Source organism: Larus michahellis, chromosome 3 (assembly GCF_964199755.1).
Source record: "Larus michahellis chromosome 3, bLarMic1.1, whole genome shotgun sequence".
NCBI lineage: Eukaryota > Metazoa > Chordata > Aves > Charadriiformes > Laridae > Larus > Larus michahellis.
In genome coordinates, this window is record NC_133898.1 from 15029262 (window position 1) to 15046953 (window position 17692).

A 17692-nucleotide genomic window follows, 5' to 3' on the forward strand; every position below is an offset into this window, starting at 1 on the left:
ACTCACCCTGTGCCCCACAGCCACCCCTCGCCATGACCCCCTTTGCTGCCCCCCACAGCCAGCCCCAGCCACGTACCCCTTTCCTGCCCCCCACCCTGTGCCCAACACTTCCCAGCTGTGTCCGTGAGCCATGCTCCCCCCCAGCACTGTGTCCTCAGCCACCTGCACCCACGTCCCCCACGGCCTGCCCCTCCCCAGCCTTATGCACCCCAGGGTCCCTGCAGCAGCAGTGGGGAAGCTTTGACACCCCCCCATCGCTCCCGACCGCCTCCACACCCCTGCACCCCCAAACAGCCCCCCCACTCCCCACCTCCCGTCGGTGCTGGGACAGCTCTGGGGTGCGGGGCCAGAGCTGCTGTCTCACATTTGTCACCTCGAGGTGATGAAACCTTCACTGTGGGGCTGGGCTGGCTCCTGGGTTCCCCGCATGGCAAGGGGGGCATCGCTCATGATAGGTGCCCACAGGAAGGTTTTCTGGGGGACCTGACGCCCCGGGGGCCCAAGGAAACACCGCAGGCTGTGTGGTTTGCATGTTTTAATGATGGTTTAGGAGAGATGTGGATAGAGTAGTCAGAGATCCACCAGCTCAGGCATCCGCTGGCCCCACACGCACATGCTGACGTGAGAGCAGCTGGGGACACAAAACGGAGCCCGTGGGGCTGCCAGCTTGGCAGCGCTGTATGTACCCCACCGTCCTCTCAACACCATGGTTTTCTGAGGGCTGCCATAACAGACACTGGCAATGAGACATGATTATGAACCTACGTACGGCACAGCACTGCTCTCCCGGAGAGCTGCACGTGGAGAACAACAAATGCTGGGAGCAGGGACATGCAAGCAGTCCTGAAAGGGCGCTGGTCACAGCAGGGCTGGAAAGCCTGGATGAAGCGGCTTTTGAGCCTTTCTTAGACTTCTCCAGCATTATCCGTGGGCTGTGGCCGGCCACCAGATTTTGGCAGGAGCACAATAGCTGTTACATGGTAATCACGACTAACCTGGTATGAGACAAGCCACATGGGAGTCACCTGAAACCCAGAGTCCAGCAGGACCAGACCCTGCTGGAAAACACAGCCAGAGCACCTGGGCCTGAAATCCTTCCTGGCTGAAAGGAAGGGATACAACTAAGACTAGAGACATTCTGCAATATGGTAGATGTCTTCTGGAAACCCAGCACCATCCTTTGTGAAAGCTCAGGAATGAGAGCGAGACCTTTCCCATTGACCTTTTAGCTGAAATAAGCTAGAAAACATTTATTGTTGTGTATTCCTAAAAAAAAAGAAACAAAAGTCTCACAAGGGCTTGTGAGCAGCACTTGCAAGGTGCACCCACGGCTGCAATGCTCAGGCCTCGGCCACACACGCATCCTCTACTCCACCTCGTAGCTAATATTTCAGGCAAGACCTCAGGCATTGTGGTCTCCATCCTTTATCATTTACCTCCTGCGTTTTACCTCGGGGAGCACTTTGAGAGCAGGCAGTAAATACATGCGATACCTGCTTTTTTCCTACAGAGGCTCTTACTTATTTCTGAAAAACTCAGTAAACAAGGCCAACGATCAAAGTGTCCCTGAATCGCTACCTCCCCCAAGCCCAGCTGAAAAGGCAAGGGTATGAACAGCTGCATGGCCTGCGGTCATGGCTCAACCATCAAGTTGGAGCCCCACTTTCAGCTGAGCAGCAGAAATGGCCAGCTGCTGACTTGCCACAATGCGATCAGGGGTGAAAAAAGGGAAAGAAAAAGCCTTGGAGTTAGGCAGAGGGTCCCGAGTCACTCGCTCCTCCCGGCGGTGCCACCTGCTCCAGTTGGGCCCGCTGCTTTTGCCTGCATCCAGGCAGCTTTCTGGCCCTTATCCCACTACATCGGCAGGAATCTCGCGTTACTGTGCAGTAAGGGAGTGATTCGTTTTTTTAATTTCCCTTTTAAGGGGAAAAAAGGGATGCGTCTAGCACCCCAGAAAATGAACATTTCTCATAATTTCATTACGATGGGGAAAAGTTTCTTTTCTCACGTTGCGCTCTGCTCGTCTGCTCTAGAGCTTGGAAGAGCCCAACGTTTTCCGTCACCCCAGGCACATCCCGGGCCAGGGTGACCGCTATTAGATGTTACCTTTGCTGGACAATAAGGTGTATTTTTAAGCTCACATGAGCTAACATCTGAAAATGCCAACGGAGACATGGTGAACTTCGCAAGTTGAGTAACAACCGTTATAGCCTACATTTTACTTTGGAGTGTTCCCACTGTGCTTTACCTGACCAGCAGTGAAATTCTGACACCTATGGGCTATCATAATGTTAAAAAACCCAACCAGTCGTTCCCCGACACCCAGCTTATCTCCCAGTTTATCACCCAGCACTTCCTGTCTCACGAACCGATGCATTCACGGTCCCTTTTCTGAACATCACGAGGCCCAAACCCAGAGACTGGACCTGGCACTCAGGCTCTTGCTGGGAGCAAGGCCACCCGCCAGCGCTTGCAGTGCAGGGGAACAAAGCTGCATCCCCGCTTTCACACAGCTCCTGCTCCTTCTCACTTCTCAGTGCGCACCAGTGCACCCTGCGTCCGCCACACCCCGTGAAGGTGCAGATCCACGCCGTGCTTCAGGGCGCTGTGGACTTCAGAGGTGCCTGCGCGGCTCTTTGGGATGTGCCCTCTCTGCGGTGCTTCCGTGGGGTTTTGCTAAGCACTCTGTTCCCTCCTGGACAGGAGCGGCCCTGTGTGAAATGGTGCCACTTGTGGATTCACAGCATGCCGCAACGAACGTCCATCCCATGACAGCACAATCAAAAGGCATCACTCCAAGGAGGCCTGGGCACTTCAGTCCTGCCTACAGAAAGACGCCAGGATTGTCTGCTGGCATGAAGACCTCTGAAATCTCTGTCATGAGCAGAGATGAGTACGCCAAAGTGCTAGGATCTTCTGGGGGAGGCAGAAATCTCACTGCCTGGTTCACTTCCTATTACACACAGGCAGCCAGAAGCCTGTAACCTCCACAATCTCCTCCTGTTTGTTTGTTTTGGGTAACAGGAACCAGTTTATTTCGCTGCCACCCATCTCTCCCTCCCAGAGGCAGCAGAACACAGCCCTGAACACCTCCCACAAAGCCCACTGCTGTTCCAAGTGCCATTGTGCTCTGCAAAGAGCTCTAGCTGAAATTCAGGGACCTCAAGGAATTTAACCTCCCCTCCCCCAAAAACCACCTGCTTTCCCATCTGTGTGGCAAACCTATATACAGGGATCTCTCTCCTGGTCTACAAAACCTCACCCACTGTCCCCCTAAACTGGGACCAAGCTGTGGACTGTGTTCAGGGCAGAAAATCGCAGTATTTGTCAAATGGAGGAGAATAAAATTGTCTGGATCAAACAGGATAAAAATCATTCAGGCTGAATGGTTTCAGATTCAAGCCTCAAATGCATGAAGGTGAACGCTGAGAGAGAAGCCTAAATTCACTGCAGCGTCTCATAAGAAACTGAGGAGATGGGGTTTCTGCTATTTGAAACGCTCTTAGCACAAAAGTGATGCCAGAAATCCTACAGCCTGCCGATGAGCCCCGAGAGGGTCTCTCTACCTCTTTTAAACAAAATCCAACTGCATCAGACTGGGATGAAGGCTGATTCAAATCTCATTAGGAAAAAGGGATAGCTATAAATAAACAAAATTGCCTTCCTTGCTTGGGTTAATTCACCCCCTGCAGTTCAGCACCCTTTCGCCAGCCGTTGCCTGGGTGTTCGGCCAACCAGCTTGGAAAATGACTTAAGGAAAACTGAATTCTCGGTATTCCTGGTTTTCGGCATCCTGCGATGCAAGACAGCTTGCTCCTTCCTATGTAATAAGAGCAGGAACAAAGGAAAGGAGTCACACCTATTTGGAGCTGAGCTAAGGCACTAATGATGCAGTAGGTGAGGAAAGAAGAAACACAGCAGGAGGACAACTTCCCAGCCACGATGTCCCAGAAGATCATCGTACTCTTCGCTCAATTCCCTTAAAAAACCCAATGTTATCACTATAGAAAAGGAGGAGCTAATACAGTATTATAGTATCCTTGTTGGGGTTTCATTTTAAGGTTACTTTGTTGTTCTCCCAGAGAGATTTGTTCAGATATCAAAGTCACACGAGCTGTTTCTGAAGTGGATTTTGGTGAATGCAGGCAGAGTTGTCTGAGCAGCTCTGGCTCACTGCAGCTTTGTGTAGATGCCTGTATTGTTGGTTTTTCCCCATGATTTTCCAGAAAATAAGAAGCCTGTCTCTATCACTTTTTGGCATGATACTGAGATAAGCCACCGAACTTTGCTGACCCGATGGGTGCAGTCTCTCCCTGTGCACAGCAGAGGCATTCCTGTCATCATCACAGCTTGATAAAGATCGATGATGGCTGGCTCGTCTTCTGCCCGGTGTCGTTGAGGGGGAAAACGCTAGAGATGGCTACATCCACAATTCCTTGGCAGAGCTCTGCATACAGCTTCCTAAGAGACAAAGGGAGAGAGAATCAGATGCCCAGGCAGGACAAACCAGCAGGCCCCCGACCCATTTGTAGACAGAGATGCATTTTCCCAGCAGGATCTACAAGAACCTGCTCCCATTACAGGTAGCTGCAGGGTGGCAAACGGGAGGAGGGTGCCATCATTTCCATCTCCCCCACTGCCTACCCCAGCAACCATCTTCTTTTTCAGGGGTGCTCCCATTCCCAATATTGTTCTCTGCCGGACAGGACCATAAACTCCATTGCCTACGTTTACTGTCAGAACAGGCTCCTGAGCAAGCCCCAGACTTTTTCTGCTGAAGGAAATACACATGCAACCTCCCGTTCAATGCTGGCATCTGCGACATTTTTAGTACCAAAGCTGCCTTTACTGGAATTAACGATATCTTTCATCCTGTGCAGTTAAGGCTACATGACGGTAAGACACTTCTTCAGCTCCTGGGAATGTTCCTGCTTTCAGCAGCCAATTTTTGTCTCTTAAACGGGAACAGTGTGATATGGGTGCTATAAATTAGAATAACACTGAAAAGGAGAGGCCACAAATAGCCAAAACCTACCTCAGACGCTTTTGATGGCTTCCAAGTGCCCATAGAAGCACACAACAAACAGGGCATTGCTGCAACCCAAATCCACCCAGTGACAGCCAAATTCTACCCACACCGCAGGCAACACAAGGAGGTGCAAGGCAGTATTGCAGCACGGTGCACATGGTGAACAGGGCATCCTGGGCGCAGAAAGCTCCCCAAGCCCTAGCTCTGAAAAGGCTGCTGAACAGGCTGTCTGGTATGTTTGACCTGTATTTTTTGCCTAGTGTTAGTGATGATCTAATAGAATTTAATCTACACCTAATTTAATCTACATCTAATCTAATCAAATTCTAGCGTAGTGATGTACAGCCTGTTCTGTTTTGCTGGGCTTGCCCATTTAGCAAAGATTTCTAGTCTCCTGCGGTCGTCTCAATCACACAATACAGCTCCTGCTGCTGGGCTTATGCAGAGATGTTCACAGCCACGGCTGTTTGGCTGTCCCGGCCTCCCTGTGGCTGGTGGAGGCTTTGATCCAACGCCTGCAACATCCACAGTGTGCTCGGGGGTCCTGCTGCCTGCAAATTCAGTCACTCACTTCCAGCTGCTGCCCTTAACGCTACTCATTTATCACGGGTTCAGGTAAGGACCAGCCACCAGTGGCTGCAAAAGAGAGACTGAGAAACCACCTGATCCCCAAAGCGTTAATTCTGCAACACAACTTCAACGCAATAGCGTCAATAAAAATGATCCAAGTTATATTCAAACCCATTTGTCCAAAACCTGAAGTTAGTGCCCCATCTCACACGGGAAAGAAGCTGAGGGATACCAAACACAAAGACAGGAGCAATGCACTTAAATCAACTGGCACTTAGAGCAGCGTTTGGTCTGGGTTAGCCTGGAAAACTCCCCTGCCATTCACTTTCTTCCACCTTTTTCACTTGGAGCTGGGACACAGCCATGCGCTGGGTGAGGCATGAGAATTGGTGGCATCGCAAGGGTATTCGAGAAACCGATTACTCACTGGGCACACGCCGGGGCCCCATTGACTTCTATCAGCCAGACCTTCAGCTCCTCATCCACCATGAAGTCAAAACCAAACAGCTGGAAGCTCTGGTAGTGAAGATGCTTTGTGCTGATTGCAGGCTCTATACACATAAGGCAGCTTCTGTGAAGGGAAAAACAGAAAGCCAAGATTAAAAGCCCCGTGGGCACACCTGTAGCACTGCAGCTTCTGCAGGCACATGCGCAGCACAGTGAAGTGGAGGCGTCCCCTGTTGCCCTGGGGCTGCCCCAAGTTACAAGCTATATCCAACACACTTCATGGTAACCAGGTCCCTGTAAGTGAGATTGTGTAACCATCAAAACATCTGTGGAGACAGCCCTGAGTGAACTCCCAAAGAGCTGGAGGGCAGCATCCACCCTCACTACTGGATTAGGCAAGTTGAAAAACGTGACGCGCAACTAGCGCCTGGAGCAGAAGGCAGAGCCACGGAGGTCTGCAGCAGGTCCCCAAGGAACTGCCATTGAGAGCTCACTTGCCTCTGAATCCCTCAAAGATCCTGTCATGTCTTTTTGGTGTAAGTAACAGCAATGGGGCACCTGCAAAGTAAATTCTGCCATGAAGGATCACTTTGTCAAGACCTAGATTCTCTGCAGCACCGGGATCTCGGAGATCTCTCTCCAGGCACTTTCTGTGCCCAGGAGGTAGCTGGCTCTGTGTGGACCAAGCAAAGTGACCTATGCCAATGAGACGCGCTGCTGCTTGCTGGTGGAGGAGGAAGCAGTGAGATCCTGCAGACTTGAGTCCCACTTCATTTCCTCTCTTACACCTTCTATCTTTTTTAACCTCAACCGCTCCTACCTCTGTCTTTCGACCTACCCTCTTCCCCTACCAAGTGATCTCACTCCATCCTTCTCCAGCCACAGCTGGCAAAATGCAGACACATGGACACATATCCCGAAAGAACAGCACCTATGGAGGTCCCCTTTCACTGAGCAATGACATCGGGGTGTTTATGGCTTTATCTTAAATTTACCTCTGGGTTGCAACCCCTGATCCGTGCAATTGAAACCCTTCCCTTGTCGGTCTGTCTGCTTCCCCAGCTGTGTCCATACACATTCCCTGTCGCTGAAGGGTTGTTTCCCTATGCAACAGGCAGATGGCTACCTTATTATGTGTTTGATTTGCAGTAAGATGCTATTCTCAAGCGTTGTGTTCAGGGCATCCATCAGATACTGGTTGAACTCCTCGAAGAACATTTCATTCCCTTCCTCATACCGCCCGTAGTTTTTGGAGTATTCCTTCTGAATGCAGTGATTGGTCAAGTGGCAGGTTTTGTCCTGGAAATTAGCACTGTTATATGGTTCGGAAGAGGTCCGCAGGACACCCTCTCTGTAGAGGTAGATATTATATTGATGATCCACAAGAACCCAGCTCCTGGGGGGGGCAAGAAAACAAACAGTGGTCTCAGTGGCTCAAAAAGAAACAGCATGAAAATGGAGGCCGGTATTATTACAAAAGCAGAAAAGGTTACCTGATGTCAAACTTGCGATGCCCTGGCTCTAAAAGCAGAGGCTTCTCCAGGTATTTCTGAATCACGTGCACTTGTCCCTGCTCATCGATGAAGTCCAGGAGCTCTGCAGCCTCTGAAGAAATCAAGATCCCTTCCCCTGGCACAAAGACAAGGACAAAATTAGCCAGAGGATCCTCCTACCTTTGCTGGAGCTCTTTCAGTGCCCAAGTGGATCACAGCTCGTTTGCCCAAAAAGCCACATGACACGCAAGAACCCACGGCCGCAGGGACAGCTGGTGTCCAAGCGATGTCATGTTGTCTCAGGGTCGGGCAGGGAATCCGCAGAGGGATCTCCCTGTTACCGCACCACGAGGCATTTGGCTCCCCTGTAACTGGGGCTAACGCAAATGGGAACCAAGGGTACCCGAGATGGCATGGCCTGCCTGGGGCTTGTCTGCAGGGGGCAGCTGCTTGGTTTGGAGGATTTTGTTTCCTTTTCCAGTGTTTTTTCCCAGCTGAGCTTGGTGAGGGTAGAGGGGCAACGCACGTGTTCAGCACTTGTTCAATTTTGGTTTTCAGCAGTTTGGAGAACAGGGGTTTTGGCGGTGTGTTTTCTTTCTTTCTTTTTTTTTTAAATGTAGGGAGGGAGGTCTGTGGGGTTTTTATCCTAGACTCAGGCTTTCTCCCCCTGTCTGGCTTCTCTGGCTGCCAGAGGCAGCCACACACACACATTTGCGCAGTGTTGCCCCGCTCACCGAGTTCATTTAAGTTACTATTAAAACCACTGCTGAATTAGGAAAAGAACTGCTTCAAAACGTTCACCCATGTAGTCAGTGTTTTCCCCTGCTGTGGAAGCTCTTCATTAAAGGAGTTAGATGTGCCTTGTTAAATACGGCCACATCTTGGCTGAAGCTGTCACTGTTCATTTATTGCGAGAGCCCAGATACAAAACGACTGTTGCAGAGCAATGAAGAGAGAACATATCCCTTCTGGGATTTGATAAAGGGATGGCATGGTGCCACGTGAGGGATAAACCAGATGAGGTAAAATTACCTAACACTTCCCTGGCACTATGTCCAGTCTTCAGGCATGTAGTTAACTTTTTTGATTAAAGCTGATGACATAGTCTTAATTTCGGGTTTTTTTGGAGGAAATACTGAGTGAAAAGGAAAAAAAAAACAAACAAAACAAACCACTCTTCAAGGGGGCATTGGGGAAAGAACAGGTTTGGAGCACAGGCAGGGTTTGACAGCATCATCCCACGGAAAATGCTCCTAGCTGCGTACTTTCACTGCCCCATGCCTTGCATACCTGAGTCACACCTTCCCTGCACCACTCACCCCCTACACCGCGTCCTCCACTAAAACAAAGTCCCTTCATCAAAGTATCTTTCTCACCCGTGTTTTACACGCGGTGGGGGACAAGATTTTTCATCCTTGGATCACAGCAGAGCCAGGCAGAAACCTGCATTGGTACAAGCAGAGGGCTGTGCACTGGGGAAGGAGGGAAACACCACCACTGTGAGCCAGTAAAGCCCCCGCAGCGGGAGGATCAGCAGGCACCCGTCCTGCACCGGACAGACGGTGAATCAAGGGGGAGGTTAGCTTAACTGTGCACCTAGTCAGCAACCCAGTGAGGCAGCAAAGCAGATTATGTGGGGCAGCTGTCCCTTCTCTCAAAGAAAACATCAAAACCTCTAGTCACAGTTGAAAAACCCCTCAACTTTTAAGTCAGGACATCCTAAAACGTTCATTTTCCTTTTACTGATGGACAACCAAGCTTCCACTAGACCTGTCCTGAGTGAGGGGCTATGCCTGAGTTAGATCTGCCTCGGCAATTATGTCAACAAGCTTTCCTCTTCATCTGAAGTAATCCCCAGACATTTAAAACTTCCCTCTAGAAGATTAACATGAGGCCCTGCGTTCCACTTTAATTCCCAGCTTGAGTTCTGCAGCACACTGATGAATATGAAAGGTTACTCTGCTCTAACGCAGGAAAGATGGGATCACACTTGAATAAAGTATGTGAGGAGTTTAAACACCCCCTTCCTGCAGCAAACCACAGCAACGGCCTTTTCAATTGCCCAGATTGATTCTTTTCCAGACTGTTACACTACACAGAAATGCATTCCCTCGCTGGCGTAACAAAAGGACTCTTCTCCCCTTCCTCCCTGGTGAAAATAAGCATACTCTTCTGATGCTCCTGGGTAACACAGCCAAGAGAGCAGAGCAGTGAAGAACGCCAGTGTGAAGGACAATTTTATCACACAGCCTCCCTGCAGCCACCTCTGGCTTTCACATTCCCTGGTGATTTTTGAAGACTGCATCAAAAGTGAGTAAATATCAGTAATACGTTTGGGTTTGCTCCCTTTGAAAGACCAGGTTCTTCATCAGGCCGGGCTCTGCCACCTGGGGGTCTGCACACATGGCGAGGCAAGTTTTCATAAAACCATTCTAATAACGTGCCCGTGATACCGCCGTAACTGACAGACAGCATGTAGTTACCAAAGCATTACATCTGCAGCTGCGTCCAGCTACCTCCTCTAATAGCTCATTATTTCTGTAAAGTGAGCGATGCAATGACCCTGGCACAGGGAAGGACACGCTATCACTTGGGTATCTATTGCCTTACTCAAATTAAAGAGACATACGGACATTGCATTGCTTGTCTTTGCAGCATGGAGAGCTGGGCTCCTTGCCCTTGAAGGCTGCTGTCCTGCCTGCTGCCCTCCTCCCGGTTATCTCCTGCTCTCCACCTTCCCCTTGCCTGCTGGTCCCTGCTGCCTCCTCCCTGCAGCAAACTTTCCCATATTTTGAGGTGCACTTTGAGGAAAGTGGAGGTCCTTTCGCTGCCATCCATGTCCTAGGTAGCATGTGCATGTTACAATGCTTGTCAGGAGCCCCATGCCACCAAAAAGACAATGGAGAGCCCTATGCTGGCTTGGCTAGCATGGAACTGGTAGGTGAAACCCTTTAGACAGGCTAGATATCAGCTGGACTCAGCTAAACCCCGGGACTCTACCGATCAAGTAAGACGTAAGGAATAATGAGAAGGTGGCTCGTTTTTCTGGAGAATGAACCTTTGGCACCAGCTGAGGACTTGGCGATCCACACGTTGCCTTCTTTGCCTTCCCGCCGCCTGTTGTAAGCTGCCAAGAAGACTTCCCGCTCATCTGTCCTTGTGTTGTTTATGAGATGGCGAATTCCATTCTGTGCTGGAGCCACGGGGGTCTTCAAGTTTGTTGGGTAAATCACATACGACTCAGGGAACCACGTGCAGGACTCCGATAGTTCAGGGCTTGTCTTGATTAGCCTGGGTGAAGAGAGACAGGCTGTTAATCTCCAGAGTGTCCCCACCTGCAGGGACATCATCTAATACGTAAAATTCTTTAACTGAGCTCTTTTGCTTGGTGACGAATAGCAGCTGACAGATAGTCTATGCTTATTTACTATATTTTCCTTAGACGCTTGAAATAAGGGTTTTCCTAAAGATATCATGGCAATCCCAACCTGCAGCCGAGCACTGCTCTTTGAACCAGACCTGCACGCTTTCATTAAACGTTTCGTAGATACTACGGATATTGTGAAACCATCAGTAGAGAAGTTTCCACGTAACTAGAGCCTGCGGGGCATTGTCTGCATCAACTCTGCCCAAGGGAACCGAGGAGGTGTGTTTGCTAACATGGAACAGGGCAGGACGGGATGCTGTGATCACAACAGGCAAAAGGGAAGCCAGTGCAGCAATGTTCTCTGTGCTGGTGCTTATCCTTTGATCCCGTCCCCACTGAGATCTGACCAGGTGTCCCAGCTGTGGATGAAGACCACTGGGAACCCACTGAAAGCAAGAGCACAGCTATACATCTCATGAGCCAAGGTGTCTGGGATCCCCCTTGCATCATGCAGCCTCTGATCTCTCTGGCACATCTCTCCTAACAGTAACGTCTAGAAATTCCAGTGAACTCCTGTTAGCAGAGCCCAGGCCTGTTTTCTTTCAGAGTGAAGGGAGCTGCCTACCTCTCTGAATGCTCACTCTGTGCTTTGCTTAAGGCCAAAAGCAGAGCTCACGACTTGCTGACTCTCTCCGTGCATTTGTGCCTCTCTGTTGAAATGGCAATCAGTCAGTTACACCCTGGGAGCCCTGAGGAATGCAATTTGTGGTCCTTTGCGTTCGTAAGTAGCTTGATGCATGGTTGACCCCGCAGTTAGAAAGGTCAGCCAAGCTTCAGGAGAGAAAAAACAGGTGTGCAAGCACTTTCCGCACCGCCTCTAGACCACAGGTTGCAGAGAAATCCAGCTGGGGAGCGACATGAGTGCTTGTTTAAAAAAAATATTCTGCTAGTTTCTGACAAACACCACCACCACTGTAAAGAAAGCAATTGGGAGCAGGTTCCTCGCAGGGGAAGGAGAGACCTCGGATCAGCACGCACCGTCTGCAGGACTGCATCAGCAAGACGCAGCACAGGCACTAACGTGGAACCAAACGCTTGAAGGAGGCCAAGAGCTCTGACATGAAGATGCCCTAATGGCCGCAGAGTTTGCACAGGGACGAGGGTTATCTGCAGTGAAAGCTCATCCCCATTTCCCCAGGAGACCCTAGCACGGCTGGTCATGCAGAAATAACTCCCAGAGCTCTTCCTGGAGATGTCTCCAAGCATTTGTTTGACCAACAAATCTGATTAGCTAAAGGCATATTAGTGTCTCATCTCTGTATGAAACAGAATAAAAGGAGTAGGTTTTAATTAAATGTCTACAAGGAAAAAGAGCAGATATGTTTGAGGTTTTTTTTCCCTTTTGATTTGGCTCTAATCTGATTCAATAGACTCCATGGTTTCGAGCAGACATAATTCAGTGGAAATGGCATTTCCCCTGAAGTTACAAAGAGTTCTTTGTGCACACAGATAGCTCTAGAGACCAGCACGGGAGTCTGAAGACAGCACATGCTAGGACACTTCCAGGGCAGCTGTTCTGTGAAATACCCTCTGAACAGGTTCAAGACTCAACAACGGTTAGAAGAAAAGTTTCTGCCAATCCCATGTAACATTTCAGTGAATTTCTTACTTCACCAGAGACGCTTTGCGGCACAGCTTGTCTGCTCCCCTGTAGTAATTCACCAGCTGCACAAGTCCGGGTTCATGGCCTAAAAAGGGGAAACAAACAGGTCAGACAAACTTCCCAATTAATGACGGAAAAACACCTGTTTGGTGCAAAGGACCTGTGCAGTAGGGAAGAGAAAGAGGGCTATTTCCTTGCCCTGCAGCACAGGAACAGGCTCTAAGCTGATACTGGCCCCTGTGATTTCTTTCTTTTAGTTATGAAAAACCATGCATTTACCCAAGCCTGTTTTGAATCTGACACTTCCATTTTCCAAAGGAAAATAATAATTTCCTCATTCACACTGGGAACTGGCAGCGCCACACAAAAATGTTCTCCGTTTGCCGGTGGCAGTTTGTAAAAGCCAAGATTTCAGTTACTCTTAAATGCAGTAGGAAGATGCCGGGAAGCACACCATGATCCAAAGATCACAGCTTAGGAAAGGGCCTTGTTTCTTTGCCATCCACAGCAGGATTCCCTGTGCGACCTGGTATCACAAAACACTGGGAAACATTAAAAGATTTGGAGTCTCGCTTCCCTCTGGCAGTTTGCAGCAAGCCCCCTTGGACAGCTGGGGAGGGAAGGGACCTCTGGCTGTCTCTGCTCCAACCTCTTGTTTGATCAAAGTACGAGTAGCTCTAAGGATGAAGATCCTACTGCTTCTACAGGTCCTTGTCCCAGTGCTTGACTGTCATCCTGTGTCCCCGGACTACCTTGATGGCCCCTGCTGGAGTCACTGCAGGGTTCCTATGCCTTTCTTGTACTGGAGAGTCACAAACTGGTCCCGGTAATGAGCTGTGGCCTCACAAGTGCCAAACAGAGTGCCAAATAGATGGGTACCTCCTTACCAATACTGGACTTCACACCACAGCCTGCCTGCCTTCACCTTCTCACACTTGCCCTCAGCTGGAAGCTCTCTGGGGGCAGCTGTTGCCCAAAGGGTAACACGAATCTGGACAACACCACGCAGCCTCTCCCACACAACCAGTGCAGCCGAACATGAATGTCCAAGGGGCAAGTGACGCCTGGGGCAACACATGGGTCACCAGTGACAACAACTGACAGCAGCTGCAAGATCACAGAGAGTGAATATCTATTTCAACCCCAAAGTCATGGCCCTGACCTGGGTCCCTATTTTAATCACAAATCTTTAAATAGAAGATAGCTGAAAACCATCTTCTAGAAGAGATCTGCCACATCAGGTACCTCAATGTGTAGCCAGCACCGCCAGGCACTAATTTACTGAAACAAATTAGTATAAAACACCAAACTTCCTTCTGTTTCCAGTTTATTGATTTTGCTTGGTTCCTGGAGGAATTGAGGTCCACGAGGAGATCGCACCACTCCAGGTGGGCTTTGCCCCACAGTGGTCAGTCCACCTTGACACCAGTGACGGAGGAACGGGGATGGTGAAAGGAGGAGCACCGAAGCAGCTGAAACCTGCTTTGAAACCAGCGCTGTTGGATAACTCTGACCCACCAGGAGGCACATCCTGGTCGGTTTCCTGAGCATCTCCATGGAGCAGTGGGGCTGTGATGTGGAGTCTGGTAGTCAGCAAGGAGTGACCACCAGGTGGGAAGGGGAAGAGGTCTCGGGCGTGTTGTGAGGTCTGCACCATGCATTTAGCAGGGTTAAAAAGCTGCCAAGGCACTCAATAAACTGGCACTCATCCCGCGGCTGGCAGGGCGTAGTCCAGCATCCTCTGCAGCCTCTTCCTCCTTTCCCTCCCCTTAGCACAAACTGCTTTTCCATTAAATACAGACACTCACAGCTTAAGGGCACAATCCCCCAAGAATGAGGGTATCAGCGAGAGCAACAGAAGTCGCTGCAGCTGGACAGAAGCAGCGGTGCCTGCTGAGAGCCCCCACTTCTACCCCTCTCCCATGTCAAATGATCCACCTTAGCCCCTGAGTAGCGCAAATCCCTATGGTTCCCTGAATTAGTGCCTGCTTCTGCTGAGTAGAGCCTTTAGGAAAGCCAAACCAAGCCAGCTTTGATGCAACAGTTGCTCAGAAGGACAGCTTTAGGAAGATGTACCAGAGAAGGTACAGCTTTTTGGAAGATGTACTGAAATAACCATGTTATTTTTGGCCCGAATCTACTGATTTCGGGCAACCAGCTCCTGCTATAGGAGGATGGGTTAAAGAGGCCAGTGCCAAAGCATGGTCCTTCTCCATGGGTCACAAATGCGTCTTGGCTGTGAGAAATGGCTTGAATTTTCAGGCATCCCATGGCAACACATGCTGAAGGGCTTGCTGAAGCCCTTCTATCACCCCAGGGCTCTTTTCAAGGATAGAAGGGGTTAATAAAACATGGCCAGGAGCCCAAGCCCACTGTGGAAAGGAAGCCAGATGCTCGCAGGCCCTGCCTGCTGGCCACTTTAAAGCACAGGTCTGCTTGCTGTGCCTGGCTACAGCCTGAGTGAGCATCCTTGCTGCTTAAGCCTTTCCCGGTGTTTCCCTGCCTGCTGCAGACACTCCGGCGCTGGGAGGTGACCAGATGGCATCGCCATGTGATGGGGACTTTCCACTCACAAACGCATGTGGAGACAAGGGAAGAGGTGCTGGAGCCGGTGACTTGCAAACCTGAATGAGCAGTCAGCGCTGGGTCTCAACTGCAAGGAAGGAGCTGCAAAAGCTGTCCTGCCCCGGAGCTGCAGGGACGGGGGGCCTCCTCCTGCTCCAACATTTCTGCAGCCAGAAGCAGTGCTGCAAAATCACCCCAGAAAGGAAGAAACCAGGACCAAGGGTGGGGAGGGAGGCCAGGGGGGTCCTGCCAGCTGCCAGCTGCAGACGCGGGGGACCACAGGAGGGAAACACGCTGCCCTGCTGGGGTTTGCAGCGTCCTCATCCCAAACCTCCTCCTGACAGGCCTGGTGACAGGAGCCAGCTCGGCAGCTGGCACCCCGCACGGAGACCTGCCAGCCTTGCGGCTCCTGCCGGCTCACCCCCAGCTGTGGGCAATGACAGTGCATCTCTGCTCTCCCCGCCGCGCCCTGCAAGGCTGCCAGCGCCTGGCTCGGCTCTCCCCGCTCGCAGGCAAGCGTGTGGCACTCTGGAGGCTGAGGTGGCTGCGCCTGACAGCCCTGCCTGACACGGGACAGACAATGCCCATGGCAGACAGGGGACAAGCATGCACAGGGGAGCTCCCGGGGCCCAGCAGAGTGACAGAGGGGGTCAGACAGCAGGGAAAAAGGAGGAAGAAGGGAGGTGGCCTGGCCCTACGCACACACAGAGCCACTGGAATAACCCTCACCCTGCTCCGAGCAGGGACTAGAGGTGCTGTCACCCCCACCAAGCCCCTGCGGACGCACAGCCCCACCAGCCTGGGCTCTGGGGCGAGGGTTTGAGCGTGCCTGGCTCAGACCTGTTTCCCCACCTGCCCCAAACCGTAGAAACACCCCCGTAAGCTCAGCACCGCGAAGTCCCTGCCCTGCGCCTGGCAGGGGGATTGCCACGGGCACCATCACGCTCCCCACGAACCCACGCTGGGTGACTGAAGGCCCCTAAAACGGTGAAAACGGCACCAAACGCATTGCTGGGGGACGAGGCAGCCAGGGTGGGAGGCGAGGGCTGCACCCAGGGACCCCGAGGGTCCGCAACATGCGAGGTGGGGGGGGTCCCCGGGTGCCCTCTGCCGCAGCCCAGCTCCCAAGCTGGGCTGTTTTGGGGGAGTTACCGGTGACACCACCCTCCGGCAGCTCGGGAGGGGGATCCTTCGAGCCCTGGCTGGGGCAGGACGGGAGGCCCTGGAGGGGGGGCTGGTCCGAGGGGAGGGGGGTTGGTTTCTGCGGAGAGCCCTGCCGGAGGCCGGGAAGGGGCTGCACGGAGCCCCCCGCTCCCACTCTCCTTTGTCCCGGGCGAGGCGGGCCGGGGCGGCCGCCGGGCCCCCAGCACACGGTCCGCTGCCGGCGGCAGTCCCGGTGACCGGGACCGGGGGACGACACCCCCCACCCCCTAAACGGTGGGGGACCCCGGCGGGGCACGCCCCGTCCGCAGGGCCGGCGGGAGACTGCGGGGGACCCCACCCTGCGGCGGGGCGGGAAGGGGCACGACGGCAGCCCGGCTGCCGGGGAGGGGGGCGGCCGGGGAGGGCGGGGGTGGCCGTGGGGAGGAGGGGGAACGGGACAGACGACCCTTACCCAGCCTGCCAAAGGGGAGCCGGTTCCTCTCGCCCAGCATCAGGTTGAAGCGGGGGTTGTCCCTCCGGAGGCGCCGCCACTGCCCGCTGGCCAGCAGCAGCCGGCTCACCTCGGCGTACACGCTGCTGCCCTCGTCCCGCACCACGAAGGTGTACATGGCGCCGGCGGCAGAGGGGAACGAGGAGGAAGGGGGATGAGAGGGGGGGACGGACGGGACGCCCCACCCTACCCCCGGCGCCACATCGGGCCCCGCCGCAGCCTAGGCAGGGCCCTGCGCGGCCGCAGCCGCCACCACCGAGCCCGGCTCCGCATGGCCGGGGCCGCCGCCGCCCCCGCCCGAGCCTGCCCGGGGCGGGGGGCTGACCCGGAAGCAGAACCACACCCCCCTCCCGGAAAAGGCAGTGACGTCACGGAGGCCACCCGGTAACGGGAAGCGGCTTCCCCGCCTCGGACGGTCCGGCCCGGCCCGGCCCCGCCGCTCCCTGGTGTGGGTGTCCCGGTCACCCGGCGGTGTCCGCTCGGGGCGCAGCGGGCACTGGTGTTGGTCGGCCTGTGGGTCCCGCAGGGCAGGAGGGAGGGAGCGACGCAGGTCTCGGTGTCGCCGACCGGAGGCACAGGCCTGGTCTGGCCGGGGCCCTGGCGACGGGCCCGTCGCCACAGGAGCTCGGAGGCCCAGGGAGGTGAGGCAGAGTGCGGGGGGCAGGCGGGCGGCCAGCGGCACCCAGGCAGGCTGGAGGCTCCAGGAGCGCCGTGAGGTTCGGGGAAGGTCAGCAGTGGCAGAGGCTGGAGCTGGAGGGGCCCCGCGGGGAAGGGCTCGGCGGGCACGGCCCCGAGCCCCCACGGCAGCCGCCGCCCCACCGACGGGGGCAGGGCCGGGAGGTGGAGGGAAGGGGCTGTGCCCCCCGGCTGGGAGCTCGTCAGACTGCTCCGAGGTAACGGTGTC

The 17692-nt window shown here is 53.2% G+C and overlaps 1 protein-coding gene across 1 annotated transcript; it reads right to left on the reverse strand.

The window, feature by feature from the left end:
* Positions 1-520: 520 nt before the first annotated feature.
* On the reverse strand, positions 521-17136 carry TTL (tubulin tyrosine ligase). The gene is made up of 7 exons (XM_074578772.1): positions 16750-17136; positions 12576-12654; positions 10598-10830; positions 7540-7675; positions 7173-7442; positions 6027-6170; positions 521-4461 (listed from the first exon to the last, which is right to left on the reverse strand). The coding sequence occupies exons 1-7, from the start codon at positions 16904-16906 to the stop codon at positions 4344-4346; spliced, it is 1137 nt and encodes a 378-aa protein (XP_074434873.1). The 5' UTR covers positions 16907-17136; the 3' UTR covers positions 521-4343.
* Between the last annotated feature and the right edge of the window lie 556 nt (positions 17137-17692).

What these genes read in the sequence shown, in the direction of transcription:
- TTL (XM_074578772.1), bottom strand. Translation starts at nt 16,906, where the DNA reads ATGTACACCTTCGTGGTGCGGGACGAGGGCAGCAGCGTGTACGCCGAG. An exon ending in GCTCCCCTTTGGCAGGCTGG is followed by an intron (nt 12,655 to 16,749) that starts GTAAGGGTCGTC and finishes TCCCCTTTTTAG; the next exon opens with GCCATGAACCCGGACTTGTG. An exon ending in GGGGCCCCGGCGTGTGCCCA is followed by an intron (nt 4,462 to 6,026) that starts GTGAGTAATCGG and finishes TTTGTCTCTTAG; the next exon opens with GAAGCTGTATGCAGAGCTCT.